At 40.4% G+C, this 23,125-nt stretch overlaps 1 protein-coding gene across 3 annotated transcripts; it reads right to left on the minus strand.

Moving 5' to 3' along the window:
- Positions 1-6,669: 6,669 nt before the first annotated feature.
- On the minus strand, positions 6,670-14,306 carry LOC124258689 (toll-like receptor 13). Of its 3 annotated transcripts, none has more exons than XM_046692761.1 (3): positions 14,233-14,306; positions 11,262-11,334; positions 6,670-10,490 (listed from the first exon to the last, which is right to left on the minus strand). In XM_046692761.1, exon 3 carries the CDS (start codon positions 10,474-10,476, stop codon positions 8,323-8,325), a length of 2,154 nt encoding a protein of 717 aa, XP_046548717.1. In that variant the 5' UTR covers positions 10,477-10,490; positions 11,262-11,334; positions 14,233-14,306; the 3' UTR covers positions 6,670-8,322. The 3 variants fall into 3 exon arrangements, with proteins under 3 accessions (XP_046548717.1, XP_046548716.1, XP_046548718.1); XM_046692760.1 differs by having other exon boundaries at positions 6,670-10,496; XM_046692762.1 differs by lacking the exon at positions 11,262-11,334 and having other exon boundaries at positions 6,670-10,496; positions 14,233-14,276.
- Positions 14,307-23,125: the final 8,819 nt, after the last annotated feature.

The following is a 23,125-nucleotide window of genomic DNA, read 5'->3' on the forward strand; positions in this document are numbered from 1 at the left end:
TGCTTGTTAATTAAGAGTTGACACATGAAAATGTGAGGCAAGAATCCAGACCACTGGTGAGGATGTTGGTCCAGCCAGCAATGGTAGTTAGATATGTTTACTTTGTAACCCGACCCCCAAAGTGAGTTAGTTTTCTTGCAGATGTTAACAGACCCTGAACCTGAGGAAATCTAGACTTGCTTTATTTAGGGCTTCAGCATTGCATGGAGGGCTTGGCAGTGGGGAAAATAATGTGGTTCAGGGACTGTGAGACAGACTATCGCCACCCCTAAACACAACGTATAGGATGTACGTGCACAACGCAGGAGCCCCACATATGTGAGTGAGTGAGTGAGTTAAGATTTAAAGTCACACCCACATATGTGCATGGGGTGTCATTCTTGATTTTGACGGTTTTCAAGAAGGTTGATAAATCACTGTAGACCATTAATTTTGACAATCTTCTTGCATCACACAGTTTTGGTGTTTGTTTCTAGCTTGGTTTTTTTAATCGTAAACATGCACATTTCACGTCATACACCAATTATCTTTCAAGAGCGATTACTGTACAAACAACGATGGTCATAAGGAAGTCCAAGTGGTGATGCACTTTCAAAACATTCATTATTATCATATCAACGTTGATTGACTCCGATATATCTCCCAGTGTTTTCAATCGTAAATTATAAAGTTCCCCTACTTTTTTTCAAGAGTATACTTCAGCTCAGTGTGGGAGGAGAGCAAGAAGTGATGTTGGGATGCAGTGATGTTGGGATGCAGTGATGTTGGGATGCAGTGATGTGATGCAGTGATGCAGTGTTCTTGGAATGCAGTGATGTTGGGATGCAGTGATGTTGGGATGCAGTGTTGTTGTCATGCAGTGATGTGATGCAGTGATGCAGTGTTCTTGGAATGCAGTGATGTTGGGATGCAGTGATGTTGGGATGCAGTGACGTTGTCATGCAGTGATGTGATGCAGTGATGCAGTGTTCTTGGAATGCAGTGATGTTGGGATGCAGTGATGTTGGGATGCAGTGTTGTTGGAATGCAGTGATGTTGGAATGCAGTGATGTTGGAATGCAGTGATGGTTGAATGCAGTGATGTTGGGATGTAATGATGTTGGAATGCAGTGATGTTGGAATGCAGTGATGGTTGAATGCAGCGATGTTGGGATGCAGTGTTGTTGGAATGCAGTGATTTTGGGATGAAATGATGTTGGAATGCAGTGATGTTGGGATGCAGTGATGTTGGAATGCAGTGATGTTGGGATGCAGTGATGTTGGGATGCAGTGTTGTTGGAATGCAGTGATGTTGGGATGCAGTGTTGTTGGAATGCAGTGATGTTGGGATGCAGTGATGTTGGAATGCAGTGTTGTTGGAATGCAGTGATGTTGGGATGCAGTGATGTTGGAATGCAGTGATGTTGGGATGCAGTGATGTTGGGATGCAGTGATGTTGGAATGCAGTGATGTTGGGATGCAGTGATGTTGGAATGCAGTGATGTTGGAATGCAGTGATCGTGGGATGCAGTGATGTTGGGATGCAGTGATGTTGGAATGCAGTGATTTGGGATGCGGTGATGTTGGGATGTTGGAATGCAGTGATGTTGGGATGCAGTGATTTGGGGATGAAATGATGTTGGAATGCAGTGATGTTGGGATGCAGTGATGTTGGAATGCAGTGATGTTGGAATGCAGTGATGTTGGAATGCAGTGATGTTGGAATGCAGTGATGTTGGGATGCAGTGATGTTGGGATGCAGTGATGTTGGAATGCAGTGATGTTGGAATGCAGTGATGTTGGGATGCGGTGATGTTGGGATGCAGTGATGTTGGGATGCAGTGATGTTGGAATGCAGTGATGTTGGAATGCAGTGATCGTGGGATGCGGTGATGTTGGAATGCAGTGATTGTGGGATGCAGTGATGTTGGGATGCAGTGATGTTGGAATGCAGTCATGTTGTTATGTTGTCATGCAGTGATGTTGTCATGCAGTGATGTTGGGATGCAGTGATGTTGGAATGCAGTGGTCGTTGGATGCAGTGATGCAGTGTTGTTGGAAAGCAGTCATGTTGTTATGTTGTCATGCAGTGATGTTTGGATGCAGTGATGTGATGCAGTGATGCAGTGATATTGTGATCGTGAGACCGATTGTAATTCTCGGTTTGTCAGCACCTTACCGGGGTGGGGTGTTCATCAGAGTATTCTTGGCCAGGTTGTGTGCTGTCCTATAAGGGCAAGTACTATCCCCAGTAAGTTTGGCTTGCGTACCGGAGGAGTGCCGACTGTCCTACGGAATTAAAAGATGGTTTTCTCCTTGGTCTGTAGCCCAGTAGTAATCCGGTTTCGGGGTGTCATTCCTAACTGGGTGATGCACATTTGGTTAACGAAATGTATAAATTCCCCTATCTAAGCCCACCCAGGAGAGGCGTATAATCAGGCCCATGCATTATTCTATAGTATTTCTATTATGATTGTTGTTATTTCAACATCACTGGCAGACATGGAAATTCGCAAGTGCGTCGTCACATATGTAAGATTGCAACACCAGACAGAGCATTACTCAACCCAATACACAGTGCAATCTCCACTGCTTTCATGTACGATAAGGCCACAGTCACCTCCGCGTGTGGACCCTTATCAAGAAACGTTTGAAGTAGCACACAAAGCCCTAGCGCAATAAAGTAGCTCAAGGTCAAGATAAAAATAGTGGTTGTTACATGCGGACCCAAGATCCACTTGAGATGTGTAAGCTACTGCAAAAATTTCTTATTTTTCAATTGCTCTGATTAAACGCATCGACATCTTTTACGATCGTATATACTTACCCCAAAAAGTAGCCATGCACCAGGTATAGTGATGAACATGTTATGTTGTTTAACGCCGCACTCAGCAATATGCCAGTTGTATGATGACGGTCTGTAAATAATCGAGGCTGGACCAAACAAGCCAGTGATCAACATGAGTATCGATCTACGCAATTGAGATGACATTTGTCAACCAAGTCATCGAGCCTGACCACCCGATCCTCCCAGACGCCTCTTACATCAGCATGGGTTGCTGGAGACACATCTGGCATACCACATCTGTTGACAAACCCATACCTAGTACAGGAGAGAAAGATACACACACTATGAGAGGGGTAACATCCTTGTGAACAATGTCATTATCGGATGTGACAACATTCCGTTGATTCAGGAGAGACAGCGACGGTCCGCTGAAGACACGGGTTGATTGAAAACAGAGTATGGATCCTTTTTAAATGCATGCCAACCAACTTCCAAATTAGCCACATAAACCATAATATTTTCTTCTACCCAGTGTGCGAAATAGCCACTTGCCCGCTAGCCCGTGGCTAGCAAAAATCCAGTCTGGCTAGTAAAATCTTCACAGTCACTGGCACAACTGGCTAATGAATTTTCATGGGGTCATTTTGTAAATATATCACTCTCTCCGACTTATTAAGTTATAATACACTTTTAAATCATGCAAAATTAAAAATTATATGTTCAGCATATTAGCAGTCTAGTGATGAAACCCGAGTCTACATTCACATTTCACTATTGAATTGTTTTGTGGGTTAGTAACTTTCAGGCACAGCTATCCCGACTGGCTAGCAAAATTCGGAAACTATTTCGCACACTGATGCATGCATGTAACAATATATACTACAGACACTGAAATTACATTACACATGTAGTTTATTCAAATTCATATATTTAATTGACAAGACTCATCTGTTATAGGTAACACTGGTATTACTTATGTATACAGATCGACAACAGGAAGTGCGTTGGAGAGAGCATCAAGAGCTTGAGTGTCGCCAAGTGTTTCCTTAAATGAATCGGAAAGGTCTCTAATATTCCCGAGAAACAAAAGGGAAGGATGATTTCATAAATGTCTATACATGTGACTTGTGGTGTAGTCATCAGTCAGAGTGACTCACCAGCACGTCATAGAGTAAACAAACGGTGGTCGACTATCCTATATCCCGTTATTGACACCGTACAGGTGTGTAGAGATATCCCGTACAGATACCCTTTGTTCGCCTACCTCCTCAGTACATTACATTACATACTAACATTTGTATAGCGCCGATATCCAGCTCAGCTCAGCTGCTCAAAGGCGCTTAGTTTTTCCCTCGTTCACTGGATGTCAATCTCAACGGCACATCGTATTGTCAATCTCAACTCCCTGGGGAGCATACAACTCTTGCAGCCACTAGGCGCACCGAGTTATTGTGTCATTCCCATCCTTACGAGGTACCCATTCACAGCTGGGTGGACTGGGACCCATAGTCACAGTACTTTGTCCAAGTTCACTGCACGTTGCTGTACCCGCAACTAGGTGTTTGCACGTATTCATGTGGCCACCATCTGGTCATATACCAACGGATTCGTGGGTTCTTTTAAGTGCACAGGGTAGTGTACTGTACACTAGGGGTTGTGACAACACTAAAAGAGTCTGCACACAAAGTGGACTCCAAGGTTTTTACACCCGGTCACAGGTGGGCTCGATCCCGTCACCTCAAGCTCGCTGGATCACTAGCCTGGCGAGTACGCCCTAATGTCAAAACACTCTACCAGTGTGATTGCGTTCTTTCTACAACTCTATATAGTCTGTACAAAGACACTTCAATAATAAGAGTTGCGTCCCTTGGGCGTACAGAAACGTATGATTGCGGGGTTTTAATCTGAGAATCTAGTACCTGAAATTTACGTCTACAGCAGCTCTTGGTTGAAGACTATACACATGAGCATTACAATTAAGGATCATGCATATTTACGAAATTAGTGTAATTGAAATATGACTTGTACGATTCATTGTTGGACATACAACTAAAGAGTCGGACGAGGCGACAAACGGAGTGTTCAAGTTCACTGACAGGATTGATTTGATGAATATAGAGAATTTTCTGGATTTCTTCTTCTTTTTATTCTTTGATACAAAAATTCGGGGCCTGTTCCGACCCCATCATCAGGTGCTTGTGACGTCACAATGCTATAACGACGCAATACATGTGGAGGTCGTTATGTATTGCGTCGTCATAGCATTGTGACGTCATAAGCATTGTGACTTCATGGGCACAGTAACAGTTACTGTTCATTTTACCTGATGATGGGGCCGGAACCTGCCCCGAAACGTTGCATCAAAGAATAAAAAGAAGATGAAATCCAGAAAGTTCTTTACGTTCATCAAATAGCATCTTCTTAAATGCCGGAGCACGTTACCAATACCGTACCATTGTTTCAGCTACTTTAGGTTGTTGTATACAGGCGTCTAACCCTAGCCCTAACCCATTGTTTCAGCTACTTCCGGTTGTTGTATACAGACGTCTTACCCTAACCCATTGTTTCAGCTGCTTCCGGTTGTTGTATACAGGCGTCTAACCCTAACCCTAACCCTGCCAACCCTTACCCTAACCTTAGCTTCCTCCCGATCATGCGCAGAAAATACGTTTAGTGGTACCGGTAAAAATAAATCTATCCAAAATGCCAATCAAGCGTCTCGACAACACCGAAAATTTGCTGGAAATGTGGGTGAGAATAAAGACCGGTCCTATTTCTCGACAACAGTTTGACAACTCTGAAATTGGTTTTTGTGGCGAGTTGTTGGAGTGTTCACACTCTCAAACTCGAGTTTGAAAACATGTGTTGTTAAACTTTAGTTTGCCGTGTGAAGGCGGTTGATTTGGTCGACACATGTCATCGTATCTCAGTTGCGCAGACCTCATGATGTCAATAGCTGGATCGTCTGGACTAGACGCGATTATTTCCAGAACACCGTCATAAAGATGGAACATAACGTTGGGTACATTCATTTGGATTTCTCTGAAGAGTATCTGTTCCTAATCTACACCACGCATGGAAATGTTATGTGATGGATACTAAACAATATGTCGCACCCTGAAAATCATCACTGACGGCAATTATATTCTGGAGTATTCACCCATTTAACGGATGACGTTCGCGAGGCATCTTCAAATGCTGCTGTTTGTCCACACTATCGTCCACTGCCATATTACAATGTCAGACACAGTTTATTCCCGTTTTGAACTGGAGAGCCCCCAGTCAATGGACAAGGTGAGTGAGTGAGTGAGTTTGGTTTTACGCCGCTTTTTGCAATATTCCAGCAATATCACGGCGGGGGACACCACAAATGGGCTTCACACATTGTGCCCATGTGGGGAATCGAACCCGGGTTTTCGGCGTGACGAGAGAACGCTTTAACCACTAGGCTACCCCACCGCCCCCAATGGACAAGGAAAAAGCAAGGCGTTGGGTGGGTTCAGATCGGAGATTTGTCATTATTTTCTGGGACTATATTAAGAATCTGGTGGTGCTTAATTAACGTTCATGTCGTGGTGCTTAATTAAGGCTCATGTGAACAATTAACTACTCATTGAGAAGATATGAGTGAGGGAGTGAGTTTAGTTTTACGCCGCATGGCGGCAGGCTGTAAATATTTGAGTCTGAACCATACAATCCAGTGATCAACAGCATGAACATCGATCTAAGCAATTGGGATACCATGACATGTGTCAACCAAGTCAGTGAGCCTGACCACCCGATCCCGTTGGTCGCCTCTTACGACAAGCATGGGTTTATACTGAAGATCAGTTCTAACCCGGAAGATATATGACATACTATTAAAACACATTGACATATAAAACAAAACAATGTAAAACACATATGTGTGTATGATTTAATAGCTAATCTTCTTACAATATGGCAAGCAATCCATTGAAGTGTGACCTGCAATAAGCTTACAGAAATGATTGAGTTAAAATTATACCTCACATCGGCAGTATTGCAGCCAGTTCTCGATGAAAACATGGTAATCATTTTAACACACCTGTCAACAAAGGACAGTAAAATGGTTGGAAGAATATCATATGTAACAAAAGAAATTATATTCAAAACACATGTTGATATCTATGGAATCCTAGAAGGGACAGTTTCGCGTAGTCGCATTGCCGCGTTGTCGCCCTCGCAAAAACTAGCAAAAAGAGGCAAAATTAACCAAAGGTACCAAGACGCGACATTTCGGCCATTTGTCCCATTGTCGCTATGTGGCATTGTCGTGCTTTGAATAATGACTTTTTTAATCATCCAAAGGGCGATAAAGCGACATACCGACAATTTTCAAAGTCAAAATATGTGGCGTTGTCGCATCGTCGCCCCATCAAAAATGTGTAAAAAAATCTTAAAATGCGCGACAACGCGACAATGTCCCTTCTAGGATTCCATAGATATCAGCTATGAATAGGTTACAAGTATCCAAGGCTAGATTACCCACATCCCGATATTATACCGGCACTGTGCGTCGCTAGTCTAATTTTAACCCACGTGGGTAGTGCTTCATTGCAGTAAACTTGTCGGTTACCAAATCAAGACGAAATTTGTCAACTAAATAATATAGACAATATTTAACTTCAAAACATTTAATCTTGCAGATCTGAAATGTGCAAAGGTATTTGATATGTCTTTACTTATTATATGTTATTTGTCTTTGCTTATTATTTGATCACACTGGTACATTTCAAGAATGAATAAATCTTGTTTCAATTACGTTTTTTAATCGTTTTGTTTAAAAAGACAGTATTTGTCAACAACATCTCTTCATTTCATCTGGCAATGACGTCATAAAGGGAGATTTCCAAAAGCGTCAGGGAAGGAAGGGTTAAACATCGTGGTTTTGACCGTTCAAAACATTAGTGTCATCGCACTGTCGCTGTGCTGCTTTAATAAGGCTTGACAATCTACGTCTAGATTGAACATTGTCCTGCACGGTCGGCATTAAGGGGGATTGCGGGCTTACATTTTCTCTTTCTCCCCAGGCGGATCATATAGAATCCTTTTGGATACTAAAGGTTGAGTACAATGCCAGCAAGTATCAAACTTTTAATAACAATCAATACATTACACAAACTGGTTGATACTAAATCCATTATCTGACAGCGCAGGGTATTAATCAAAGAGTGCTTAGAATAAAGTACAAGAAAATATGAGTCACTTTCATTCGTTCGTTGTCAGGAAGCTCAGAGACGTGTCTACATCACAATGGGGTCTGGTTCACATCTATGCCTCCGTTACACTGATTGAGGATGATGTACAACATCAAGGCTGGAGACACTGAACTGTGTAGAATCGAACAGGGTACTTAGCATACCAAGTGAACACTTTAACCACAAGGCCATCACATCAGGTTCACATGGGCCTCTGTTACACTGATTAAGCATGACGCACAATATCTCTGCTGGAGACACTGAACTGTGTAGAATCGAACAGGGTACTTAGCATACCAAGTGAACACTTTAACCATATGGCCATCACATCCTGGTTTACACCGAATTCGTCCTTATTCTGGCCCTTTGAATGGGCCTACGCAGCAGCAGCCGTAGTCGATTAAAGAACGCGGTCCTGGCATAATCTTCCTCGCCCCACTGTAAGTAAGTTGTCGTCTGCAACATTGCTGTCATAGCTTTGGTCATGTGACTCGTGTGGATGTCTTCTAACATGACCACCACGAGCAGACGGTTTCCATTCTCCAGTACATATCTCTGAATAAGTGCCAATTCAAACTGGCACCAATCACTTTGAGCAAAACTATTTGACAGAAGGATCACCAAGCAGCGACTATTTTCGATACAATCAACAATATTGTCAACAATGAGTTTGCCTATCTCGAAATCACGGTCATGGATGCATAAGTTCAGTTTTCCTTCACCTTCAAGAATGGGCATCAGTGTCTTGATGACCCAGGGCCGGTCGGCAACGCTGTAGGCGATAAATGCGTCATATTCATAGTGCCCAGTATCCGTTTCATGGCGGTTTCTGTATCTGATCATGTACACAAGATACTGTATGTACCACCGTAGACGATACAGAACCGAGCCGACTACAAGCAACACCAGCAACAACGTTGAACATGTCAACGTGATTATTTTCGAGTTGAGACCAAGCAAACATATGTTTTCAGACAATGGTATATCCTCGAGGACAACACCATGAACAGAAGCAGGTGACATACATGTATAGTTAATTGAAAATTCCGGTAAATGGAAGACGCGTGGCCGTTCCTTCATCCAGTCAATAAACCACTTTAATTCACATGTACATTGAAACGAATTATAGAATAACTCAATATGCTTGGCTCTTCTTCTGAATCCTGGAGGGAAAGACGATTCAGAGACGACTGATATGACATTTTCCCTCATGTAGATTGTATCCAGATAAACCAGACTGTTAAGAGTTCCATCTGGCCAGGAGCCGATCCTGTTGTTATAGAGTACAAGCACCCTGAGATTATGAAGGTATTTGGTCACAGCCTTGGGGATTCTGGTCAATCGACAACCTCCCATAATCAAATACGTCAAATTTCTAATTGGCTTGAATAACTGATCAAACTGTTCTTCGGGTGTTTTATCTAAAATGTTGTCAGCCAAATTCAACAGATCCAAAGATGTACAGCCTTCGAAAATGTTCAGACTGATTTCAGGCCGTTCTGTGTATAACGCATTTTTCCGGAAAAATGCTTTCTTTAGACTGGTATTGTTGAACGGGGCCTTTTCGATCTTTAGGAGGGCAAATATCTCCGAGAGCTTTATATTTTCAAGTGAGTGTAGACCGGCAAACATGTTGGATTTCAAAGTCTTAAACAAATTCCCATTGAGATATAATATTTGCAGTGTGTTTAAACAGCTGTAGTGTTCTGAAATTATCGTTCTCATAAAGTTGAACTGCAAATTGAGTCTTTCTAATTTAGGAAAAAGGGAATGGCTATCGTTCTTACAGAAATTTGGAAAAGCATCAAAATAATTATTATCAAGTCTTAATTTTTTCATATTACTGGTTAGATTTTCCCACATAGAAACATTTGACAACTTGTTCCAAGCAAGATTAAGAAACTGTAAACCAGGAACATTCTCAATCTGTTCAGGGCTGATTAATTTGAGGCTATTAAAGGCAAGTGAAATAGTGACCGAAGATAGGTTCCCGAATGATGCAAACATATTTTCTGGGATGGACTCGATGTTCATATGGCTCATATTCAGGTTCTGAAAGTTTTTGTTTTTCAGAGATCTAAATGAGGTCCTTAGTTGTTGAAGATTGATGCTGTTGTAACTTACATCTAACCCTTGCAGATAAGGTAGGGCTGAGAATGCATCACTGGATATGTTCACAATACCATTTCTTCGTAGTCGCAGAAACACAACCTTCAGCCTGGATATGTTACGAAATGTGGCACTATTTACAACTGTTAGAGAATTGTTTTTGAAGAATATGTAAGTCGGCGAGGTTTTATCTAGTTTTGGTGCTTTTGGAATGTAAGTTAGACTTTGGTTAGAACAGTCCATGTATTGTATGGTTCGGTTATGGGTCGAGCGTCCGCACCGACAAACATTGTTCCCACAGGGTCTGTGATTTGATGGAAGAGACGCCCAGACGAGACTGACAGCACACAGGATGATGAAGACACGTGTGTGTAGTTTCATTGTTACTGACTGGCCTGAAACTGACAGACATTACAAATATTATTCATGCTAAATAGCACTGTTTGTTCCGATATCAATTAATCTCAGCACAGACCCATGAACTTCCGGGTTAGACGTGGTGTTCAGCAGTCCATGCTTGCCGTAAGAGGCGACTTAGTGGACACACATGAGTCATCATATCCAAAATACGTAGATCGATGCTCATACTGTCGATCACTGGATTGTGTGGTCCAGATTTGATTATTTACAGACTGCCGCCATATGGCTGGAATATTGTTGGGTGCGGCGTTAAGCAACAAAGTAACAACAAACAAAAACAAACATATTACAGAAAATTAGAGAATTCTTCCGAACATCCTTTTTGTCATTAGTAAGTAATATTTTGAAATGTCCTTCACGTGTCTAACTGAAATATTGTAACCTTGATCGAAAACCGTTGAACAAAGGTAGTTTGACATTCTTTAAAATAATCGCAAAAGGCTGGACTTATCACACGAAGGCTGGACTTATCACACGAAGGCTGGACTTATCACACGAAGGCTGGACTTATCGCACATATGCTGGACTGATCGCAAAAGGCTGGACTTATCACACGAAGGCTGGACTTATCACACCTAGGCTGGACTTATCGCAAAAAACTTTTTGCGAGAAGTCCAGCATATGTGCGATAAGTTCTTTAAGTCCAGCTTTTGTGTGATAAGTCCAGCGCTAGCCTTTGTGCAAAAAGTCCAGCTTTTGTGCGATAAATCCCGCCTTTGAGGTATAAGTCCAAAGGCTGGACTTACCGCACAAAGGCTGAACTTGCCGCAGAAAGGCTGGAACTTATCCCCCCTGAACGTTGACTCCTTGTTGATGTATCTGGGTTTGAGGAGAATAGGTATCCGACATACACATGAATGTATTTCATTTTTCTAAGGTAAGTGTCAGTAATTATTTTGAACTATGCAAATACGGTCAGCACAGATGTATAGATTGATTGATACGAATGTGTACATGAATATGTCATTCGAAATATGGGTTAGGTTAGTGGTTAAAGCGTAATGTCGAAGGCGATGTTCGATCTCCCAATTATGGCACGATGGACTTCGTCAAAGATTAATATAATTTGTGATTACCAGCATCGCACTCAAGGAACGTGTATAGTGAGAATGAAACAAGCATTCCCAATAATTATTAAGTATTTAAGAATTATTAGTTATTTAGAAAAGTAGTTCAAACATCCTGTTTCGTGGAGTGGTTCACGGGCCTGTTTGTTTAGAATACGAATTTCATCATGTGTTTTTTTGGCTGTTAGGCAACGTAAGTAGTAGTCTGCAATATTTTGGCTAGCTGGTGGCGATCTGTAAACAAGTGCGTGCACCTGGACCTGACATTCCAGTGATTGACATCATGAGCATCGATTTACACTTCAGCGATTCTGCCGAAGACAAATTCTACACCGGTCATCGCGGGTCCAGTGAACATGTTCTGAGATTGGTTTAGACAGGTTATCCAAATACTGTCCAAACATGTGCCCATATATCTATTCGTGTGTTTGCCTTACTTACATAAATTATATCTGTTCCCCTGTGTGCTCATATAGCTTCTCGTATGTTTACATACCACTTCTCTTGTGTAATCTAGTAGCCATTTCGTGCAAGCCAAGGCTGCGTTCAAATATTCTTACTGGTCACACTACTTACCAGCAGGTCCCTAAATCCTAGCTAGGGCACAAACGGATTGTAAGTCGTATTTTGCCTCGAGAAGATCCAGTTAGAGTTGATCTTCAACAATCCATGCTTGTTGTATGAGACGAATGACCGCATCGGGTGGTCAGGCTTGCTGACTTGGTTGACACATGTCATCGTATATCAGTTGCGTAAATCGATGGCCGCGGTGTCAATAACCGGAAAGTCTGTTGCAGACATACAAGCTGGGAATCTGCTGAAACGGCGTTTAGCAACAAAAACAGCAAATCATGTTTAATATCCACCCATGATGATTTTAGTTTCAGCGCTAATGGGCGGATGACTGGCTGACAAAGATCCATAACATCAGCTACTGATGAGCTGCAAATGTTTTAAAACAAAATATTTAATTTTCGTTGACGGTACATTATAATTTTTGATTAAGGTGAAAATGAAACTGAATTTCATATCAAGTCCTTTTGTACAAACAAATATGTATCCTTAAATGTTTTCAAACAAAATAGTTAATTTTCGTTGACGGTACATTTATACATTTTGATTAAGGGGAAAATGAAACTGAATTTCATATCAAGTCCTTTTGTACAACCAAATATGTATCCTTGTGTGATTAGGACAAATATGAATCTCATCAGGAAAACATTAAAAGCGAAATTTGATACTTCATATTGCGTGGACCTAAATGGATATGTGATTTATTTAATTCACGATATATTAGTGCTGTTCTTGAGATTAGTACATTTGGTCTAAATAAGCTTCCGACACGATCAAAACTGGTATCATAGAAACTTAGTAATTCATTCAAAACCTTCGTTTGTCTACTTGTCATTGCAGTGACGTGAAAACACTTACTTCAGCTCAACGCCGTGGGGTCAAATTTTGATATGTCACTTCCTTTTGTGTCGAATATGTCCAACTTCCGGTTTTGTCGTGCGTAATTTCATCACTTTGGCGCTATGTCGAATATCGGATAACCCGAAGTATTTACGCTGGTTCTTTCAGCTTCGACTCAAGTATGTTATGCATAACATGGACACTCGGCGTTCGGGACAACCGGCAATTCGACACATCCAGTCGAGACATTCGAGAGATCCAAGTATGAATGATGATGAATGATAGAAGGCATCCGGGCAGCGGCTGAAAGGTCAGTTCGGGAGGACCGAAGTTCGACATATTAAAGTGCACGCGTTTTTTATTGCTACACACAGAGATGTTTGTTTTAACACCAATTAATTTGAAACCCATTTTTATTGCTTCACACAGAGATGTTTGTTTTAACAGCGATTAATTTGAAAATGGCTATGTTGTTAAAACCTCTATAGTTACATAGCCGTTTGTTTCAATATGGACACATTTCAGAATGACAATGATTCTTGTTCCCCAAAACAACTTTCGACACACTTGAATATGAAGTGTTGTTCTATATCCTACAGGTACATGTGCGCGGTCAGTAATTTACAACCAGGTCGAAGGTTTAAAGTTTTGATCAATACAGTATTGCTATGATATCACATTGAATTGTTAATTTCACAATCGACACATTTCAATGTGACATTAATGCTTAATACTGATATACAGGTGCTTGTTTCACTGTCCACTCTCTTCAGTATGACAATGTTATTTAATACCTAATAGGCATACAGTGAGTATAGTTTTACACCGCTTTTAGCAATATACCAGACATATCACGGCGGGGACACCAGAAATATGCTTCACATATTGTACCAATGTTGGGAATCGAACCCGGATCTTCAGCTTGACGAAGAACGCTTTAAACACTAGGCTATCCCACCGCCACTTAATAGGTATACAGCTATTTGTACAACTATCGACACATTTCAATATGATAGTGTTATTGATGACGCTAAACGTACACAACTAGTTGTTTCACGTTCAACATATTTCATTATAACAGTGTACAGAGAATACACTCATAAATCATCTTCCCATGACTGGGTTCATTACTTGGCATCAATATCAAGACTTGTTACAATTATTCATGTTACACATTCGACACACAATATGCATTAACAGATACATGTGTTACTAAAATACACCAGCCAATACTTACAGCACCCTGCAGAGCGTCGTGGGAGTTAGAAAGTGACAGTGACGTCCTTCTAAAGAGGAAGTATAACAACTAACGAACTTTGGACCTTTTAAAATAAATAGATTGAAGTAGGGACAATGGGTTCGAAACACGAGACGAAGATACACATTGCTCGTCTTTAATACAGGCACTGAGCAAACATATCAAACACGACCCACGCTGTATTTTATAATACATCAGTTTCTGAAAATGCAGAAAGCCTCTGGGCTTCTTTTTATTATATTGTTTCAAGATTATTCTAACAAAGTCTTTTCTTTGAAAAATATTTTTCATGTTAGGGCCCAGATGTTAGTCTAAGGTAGGCTTATTTCTGTACGAGTGTTACCTCGCAAAAAGTCATACCAGTGTACAAATGAATAATTGAAATAAATTATACAGAAGTGAAAACCAAACGGTTCTGATACCGTCACAGAGTAAGTGAGCTGGTTCAGTTTGATTGTGTAAACAGTAGGAATACAATTAGAACCGTCAAGTATCCCACTTCGATGGAACAATGAACACAAGAGACAGAATGATCTGTATAAGGACCATCATCACAGTATACTACACGGTGACTCATATACGAGTGAGTGAGTGAGTTGGGTTTAGCGCCGCTTTGAACGAAATTCCAGTCACGGCGTGTCCTCGTAACGTGGGTGGAAAGCCCGAAGACGTGGATTCTCTCTCTCTCTCTCTCTCTCTCTCTCTCTCTCTCTCTCTCTCTCTCTCTCTCTCTCTCTCTCTCTCTCTCTCTCTCTCTCTCTCTCTCTCTCTCTCTCTCTCTCTCTCTCTCTCTCTCTCTCTCTCTCTCTCTCTCTCCACCGAAACGCTGCTCTCGCAGCAATAAAGAAGTTGTTCATCCATACATTACATGTATTGTTATCCATCCTTCCTCATCACACTGATTCTTACTATCTTACTATTCAATGACATACTAAACCTTCAAAACTTCATAGATATTCATAAGCACGCATTTACCTGAAATTAATATCACACCTAATCGTTTGTAGTTAACGCGGCTCGTAACGGTAATTGATACGGTAGGTGTCTTCCTGTTAGGGTCTGGCTCAGTTTGATACAAGTACTAAGCGTGTAATGGGCGATCACGTCGAGCATTATCGGGGCAAGCTTGCAATTAAGAAGTTGTAAATCCATTTCATTGCATGCATTGTTATCCATCCTTCCTCAACACATACCGAACCGAAACCGACCGAACAGAAGCTTTGCACCACCATACGTACCGTGGTAAGAACGTACCGTTTCACCCCTACCACTTTGGTGGATCCACGAGCACGAGTTGGACAGTGACAAATATAAACAATAATCGGGGTAAACAGGGATTCGACCCCATGATCACTTTTCTCGCGTGCTCAGGAGACGCAACTCTGGCAGAACAAACTTCAGCGGTTTTGTCAACTGACAACCAGGTTGAAAGTTGAAGTTTTGAATTTAAATACACAGCAAAATATATATTGTTCAGTATTGCTGTCTTATTGCATTGTATTGGTGTATTGTATTGTTTTGTTGTCTCGTAAAATTGTATTTTCATTGTTATTGGAGATATCATATAATTAAAAAAAGATAAAAAGATAACAATGCATGTAGAAATGGCGAACCAGTGCGAGAAATGATATTTTCATAAGGACTGCATGTTTAGCTAAGATGTGACTTTGTGTCAAGATTTAAAAACCAAAAACAATTGTGCACAAAATTTAACGTTCACAAAGAGGAAAGTTTACATAAACTGAAAATGATAAAAAATAATACGTAATGCATGTTGCTTTCATCACCTCTGAAAGGAGCTCATGTTACTCATGAGCATCACTGTACGAAGCTCATGTTACTCTCATCACCTCTGTACGAAGCTCACGTTACTCTCATTACCTCTGTAAGGAGCTCATGTTACTCTCATCACCTCTGTACGGAGCTCATGTTACTCTCAATCACCTCTGTACGGAGCTCATGTTACTCTCATTACCTCTGTACGGAGCTCATGTTACTCTCATCACCTCTGTATGGAGCTCATGTTACTCTCATTACCTCTGTACGGAGCTCATGTTACTCTCATCACCTCTGTACGGAGCTCATGTTACTCTCATCACCTCTGTACGGAGCTCGTGTTACTCTTATTACCTCTGTATGGAGCTCATCTTGCTTTCATCACCTCTGTACGGAGCTCGTTACTCTCATCACCTCTGTAAGGAGCTCGTTACTCTCATCACCTCTGTATGGAGCTCGTTTCTCTCATCACCTCTGTATGGAGCTCGTTACTCTCATCACCTCTGTACGGAGCTCATGTTAATCTCATTACCTCTGTATGGAGCTCATGTTACTCTCATCACCTCTGTACGGAGCTCATTTTGCTTTCATCACCTCTGTATGGAGCTCGTTACTCTCATCACCTCTGTACGGAGCTCATGTTACTCTCATCACCTCTGTACGGAGCTCACGTTACTCTCATCACCTCTGTACGGAGCTCGTGTTACTCTCATTACCTCTGTATGGAGCTCGTCATCTTGCTTTCATCACCTCTCATCATCACCTCTGTACGGAGCTCATGTTACTCTCATCACCTGTTACTCTGTCTCTCATCACCTCTGTACAGAGCTCATGTTACTCTCATCACCTCTGTACAGAGCTCATGTTACTCTCATCACCTCTGTACGGAGCTCACGTTACTCTCATCATCTCTGTACGGAGCTCATGTTACTCTTATTACCTCTGTATGGAGCTCATCTGTGGAGCTCTGTTACTCTCATCACCTCTGTACATGGAGCTCGTTACTCTCATCACCTCTGTATGGAGCTCATGTTACTCTCATCATCTCTGTACGGAGCTCATGTTACTCTTATTACCTCTGTATGGAGCTCATCTTGCTTTCATCACCTCTGTACAGAGCTCGTTACTCTCATCACCTCTGTACGGAGCTCACGTTACTCCCATCACCTCTGTACGGAGCTCATGTTACTCCTATTACCTCTGTATGGAGCTTATCTTGCTTTCATCACCTCTGTACAGAGCTCGTTACTCTCATCACCTCTGTAAGGAGCTCATGTTACTCTCATCACCTCTGTAAGGAGCTCATGTTACTCTCATCACCTCTGTACGGAGCTCAAGTTACTCTCATCACCTCTGTACGGAGCTCGTTACTCTCATTACCTCTGTAAGGAGCTCATGTTACTCTCATCACCTCTGTAAGGAGCTCATGTTACTCTCATCACCTCTGTATCGGAGCTCATGTTACTCTCATCACCTCTGTAAGGAGCTCATGTGCTCTCGTTCCTCTCATTACCTCTCTGTACGGAGAGCTCGTGTTACTCTCATCACCACCTCTGTATGGAGCTCATGATGCTCTCATTACCTCTGTACACAGCTCATGTTACTCTCACACCTCTGTATGGAGCTCATCTTGCTTTCATCACCTCTATAGAGAGCTCGTTACTCTCATCACCTCTGTCACGGAGCTCATGTTACTCTCATCACCTGTAAGTAGCTGGAGCTCACCTCTGTTGCCTCTGGAGCGTTACTCTCATCACCTCTGTAACGGAGCTCGTGTTACTCTTATCACCTCTGTATGGAGCTCGAGCTCATCTTGCTTTCATCACCTCTGTACAGAGCTCGTTACTCTCATCACCTCTGTACGGAGCTCATGTTACTCTCATCATCTGTGTATGGAGCTCGTTACTCTCATCACCTCAGTACGGAGCTCGAGTTACTTTTATTACCTCTGTATGGAGCTCATCTTGCTTTCATCACCTCTGTACAGAGCTCGTTACTCTCATCACCTCTGTACAGAGCTCGTTACTCTCATCACATCTGTACGGAGCTCGTGTTACTCTCATCACCTCTGTACGGAGCTCACGTTACTCTCATGCTGTAAACATTTTGTTAATGAATCTAGCTACACAAATGTCTTGTAATGTCAGGTACCCATTAACAGATCCCCATTGTGATTAATGTGCATGACGGATGGTGCTAATGGGTTGGGTGGTCCACATGCAGTTGATCACATACTGACAAAGGACAAGTCTTCAAGTATGTTTTCAATTTTATTTTCAGAAAAGCAGACCAGATGCCATACAATAGAAACAAAGAGCTTCAGCTTGAGAATTTACATGAATTTACACAATATACAAATCACAAGAAGTACACAAGATTCATTCTAAAATGCATTCTAACCAAAAACCTTGAAATGCCAATAAATTATGTACCCTTGACAAAAATGTACATCAGAAAAATCATCCCTAAAGTAATACCAGGACTTAAGGAGCAATAGATATTACAAAACCAAGAAATAACATTCATGACAGATATGTAGCCATTGTGTTAATCATGTATGCCTAAAGCTTAGCATGCCTAATGCTATGAAGAGGTGGTGGGTTAGCCAAGTGGTTAAAGTGTTCGCTAGGACACGCCGAAGACTCGGGTTCGATTCCCCACTTGTACATTAGTACAAAGTGTGAAGCCCATTCTAGTGTCCCCAACTGTGATATTGCTGGAATATTGCTAAAAGCAGCATCAAACTAAACTCAATTCATTCACTCACTTTATGCATTGAAACCTATCCCTTGAGGGCTTCAGGGTCCAAATAGGTCCCACTTACCTATAACAATTGGCATTTAATGGATTAGCACTGAGACGTGGCAGATTGTGTGTCATCGGTCCCAATGACCTAAATGCTAAAGATACCATCGTGTTAGTCCAGATGCTATCATTAACAGATGTGTTTTCCAACAATCACTCTATCAATGTACTTCACAGCTAAGGAAATACATGGGTTGATTCCCACATGGGTACAATGTGTGAAGCCCATTTCTGGTGTCCCCCACTGTGATATTGCTGGAATATTGCTAGCGGTGTAAAACCCAACTCACTCACTCACTAAGGAAATAAATGAATTTTAGTGAGCTGGGATTAAAGTCACAGCTTTCTAGTCATATAAGTCAGCTCAAGGTGAGAGTAAAACGTGATGCATGTCCATGATGTTTACTCCCAAAAACCTACAAGCATGGCACTGACAAAACTAGAAACGTTATTTGGGTGACCACAACCACAATCGTAAGTTTCTGGCATGTCCAAGGAACACAAACAATGCTATTTAATAAATCTTTGTTGAGTTGCAGACATGATAGGACAAGTGAGAAACTGTGAGGGTTCCTTCAGGATAACATACCTACCTACTGGGTATACAAGTGCGCTTCATGAGTAACAGTTTTTAAAATTATAAGTACATGTGATAGGATAACATGGCATTCGAAGATGTTGATCTGTACTTCAAACAATCCATACCAAGTAAGTTTTTGGGACATTCAAATCTTGAAAACTTTTCAATCACAAATCACAATATTGTAAGAAAAAGTATTAGGTGAAATTAGACTTGTCATCAAGTAGATGAGTATTGTTTTATGAAAACCCACTAAACACACCTTGTAGCAAAGGTCCTTTATCATCCAAATCCGTGTTCTGAGGCAATATCGCACAGATGAAACTATCACAGTGCTCTGCAGACAATTGTGATGTCATCAGTAACAATGACATCACAATTAAATGACATCACTAATATCTCTGCCAGTGAAGCATGTTATCTGTACCTTTTACACCCAAAACTCTCCTTAGTACACTTCATAAACTGAAAATGTTAGAAGAAATAGTTTGGATGGTAAACAGACAATTACTCTCATGTCATTTGACATTGTTTGTCATTTGTTGTTTTTAGTTTCAAACTTGCTTACATATATGAGGGACCAACAATTAATATTTGAGGGTTAACGTGTTATGATATAGTTTTCTTTGCAGCGGCAAGACAATATGGTTTTCTGAAAGGAACGAGTGAGTCTAACAATTATAAGGCAAATCACAACCCATTGTTTAACAACCCCTACCATCAATCAAAACAAACACCATGCCATTCTTGGTCCCTAACCTATTATGCCATTTTAGGTTGTGCCATTATGTTGAAATTTAAATATATTTTATAAATTAACATTTTAGTTTTCAATACTTTGTAAATGAGAAAAAGATATTTTTGTCCCTACTGCCGATTCAAGGCATCACAACTTGAACAAAAGGACACATAAAATATGGTGTCCCTTCTCAATTCCCTTCAATCAGGAAACAATTATAAAAAAAGATATTTTAATCAATTTGGTAACTATGGTTACAATTCAATTCAATTTTAGGTACAGGAAATAATTTCATTTGAACTAGTGCCTGTTAAACTGTTTGTGTTATCACAGTGTTAAAGACTGGCGCAAACCTCTGTATCCTATAAAATACCTCAGGTTCAGTAAAATGTGTGAAGCCCATTTCTGGTGTCCCCTGCCATGATACTGCTGGAATATTGCTAAAAGTGTCGTAAAACTTAACTCACTCACTCACTTGAAATTATTGATCCTTATCACATGAACTTACAGCAAGTCATGATAAATCCACTTAAGGTATCTCTTGTTGTTAGGCAAATCATGTCAAGGGTACATGGTTTGGACTTCAGAGTGAGTGAGTGAGTGAGTTTAGTTTTATGCCGCACTCAGCAATATTCCAGCTAGATGGTAGCGGTCGGTACTTGGACGTGGAAGAGAAAAGGTGCTTGTAATACATGTCATGTCAATGGCTGGCGAGAAATTAATTAAAGCCCTGGTGTCTAATAGATGAAATTCCCTTGCCCAAGATATAACAAATTGGGTCTAGTTAAGCTGAGGGACAAGTTTAACTTTGACATCCATTAACAATCATAAACCCTCAAGTTTAGGTTTCAGGGTGGTCATACTACTAGACAAACTCAACACATACGAACAGCGAAAACAAGACAATTGATTCCCAAACAGACTTACCAAAAATGGGGCAAGCGAGTAGCTTATATTTTTCAGTTTAAAAATAACAACTATCCTGTTTTTATAACTTTCAACATTGTCTCAACAGAGACAGAAATGTTTGTAACAAGTATATCTGCACTTTTTTTAAACATGGGTCTATGGGTGAGCAAAATGTCGGGACAAAAAGACATTTCAGACTAAAACCTGTTATTGTGCAGTCACACATATTGTATGAAAATTCTTCCATGGTGTAAGGTTTGAACCCAGCGGAATAAAAATAATTCATCTTGTCATGAACATTTTTCTCCAAATTTCATCATTTTTAACAGGGTCGGGGATTCAGTGAACAAGTTACATTAAGAAACGTCTGACATACTTCCGTCATCATTGACTCCTGGCAAGAAGTGGATATCAGCAGATAAAATGGACACACAATTACAAAGTCAAGTGCTAAACTGAGTCAGAAAAGCATCTACACTGAAACTCTGACATTCAGAAGGTACCAGTCTGAAAGATATGACTTACACATCATGTGTATAGAGTAATTTCCCTTTAATAAACAATGTCTCCAAACAGCAAGGCATTTGTACCCATGGGAACAGATTCCATATATTTTTCACTATAAATGAAAAATTCAACCATTGATATTCATAATCACAGACATATTGTCACTGAAAAAGATAAATCATCTATAAATTGATTGGCATTCCATATGACGTCATGCTCGTGCTCTTTAATTCAACACATTTCACTTAAATGCAAATCTATCGACATAAGTCCTCCATCACGTATATACAGAGAGAAAAGTGTATCATTGGAAATATTCAGATCACCTTGGCAATTGGAGCATTTTCAGACATGTTGAATTACAATGGATTGCTAGTTTACATTATCTTGCATGGTTTGGGTTTGGTTTTCTTGTTGGTTTGTTTTGGTGCATAAAAGTACCAAAGTGCTCACACATAAAAACACACCAGATAAATGTATATTCTATATTAAAACTTATACAGATTTGTAGCTGAGGGTGTTTCTGTATCATAATTACATATACGTTGTATTCAAACATTGTATTGCGTGCATTTGATAAGCAGAATATATATTATCATTATAATTTAATATTTAAATTATTTGAAGTAATTTATGCTGAATATGTAATTTTACTCAGTGAAGAAACTTTGTTAAACTCCTACGTTTTTGAGGGAATAATCCCATTTATCATATAGTGCCAAAAGACTGGTAGCCATGTGTCTTCGTAACCAACCACACATTGGACAACACCTAAACTTCTCAGGCGAATTCGTCAGTAGTCTAAAGAGAATGTAGGTGTCGATATATGGAGTTTGAAAGTAGTTCCTGTTTGGTGACCTCAGTTGCATATTCATCAGAAAGAGGTACCAAGTATGTTAGACCGGTTTATTGCATATTTCACACTGTCTACCTCATGATAACACCCTCTATCATAAAACACTCCCTATCATATGCCAACACTCCATATAACATGATAACTCTATCATATGATAACATTTGCTATTGTATGATAACACCCTCCACCCTATGATAACAATTGTTATCATATAATAACATCCTCTCAAATAAAACTCTCTATCATATATTCATCTTTTCTCCATCTTGCAGTCCAACCAATGGAAGTAAACGCTAAACCAATAAGGTAGAAATACACAACTAAACATCCTAAACAAAATCTTCAGTTAAAAATGGCCAAGTAGTAACTACTTTGGTAATAAATAACAAATATTGCAAACACACACCAGCACTACAACACAGAACTCAAGAATACACGACTGCTTGCTAGCTTTCATACACAGCATAGCCGCAACAGAAGCTAGTTCTATATCTCCTTATACATATATATACATACACACAGTACATGAATACATACACTAGAAGTCGGTTCAGCTGTGCAGTACTTTCTCAACATGTTCATCACTTAGTATGTTACAATTTATTCAATTCATCATGTACACACATATAAAAAAATCTCTCAATCTAGAGTTATAATTGTGTAAATATTAATAGAAAACATCCATTAGTTTTAACATTGT

This window comes from Haliotis rubra, unplaced genomic scaffold (assembly GCF_003918875.1).
Source record: "Haliotis rubra isolate DU_JTF1 unplaced genomic scaffold, ASM391887v1 Scf7, whole genome shotgun sequence".
NCBI lineage: Eukaryota > Metazoa > Mollusca > Gastropoda > Lepetellida > Haliotidae > Haliotis > Haliotis rubra.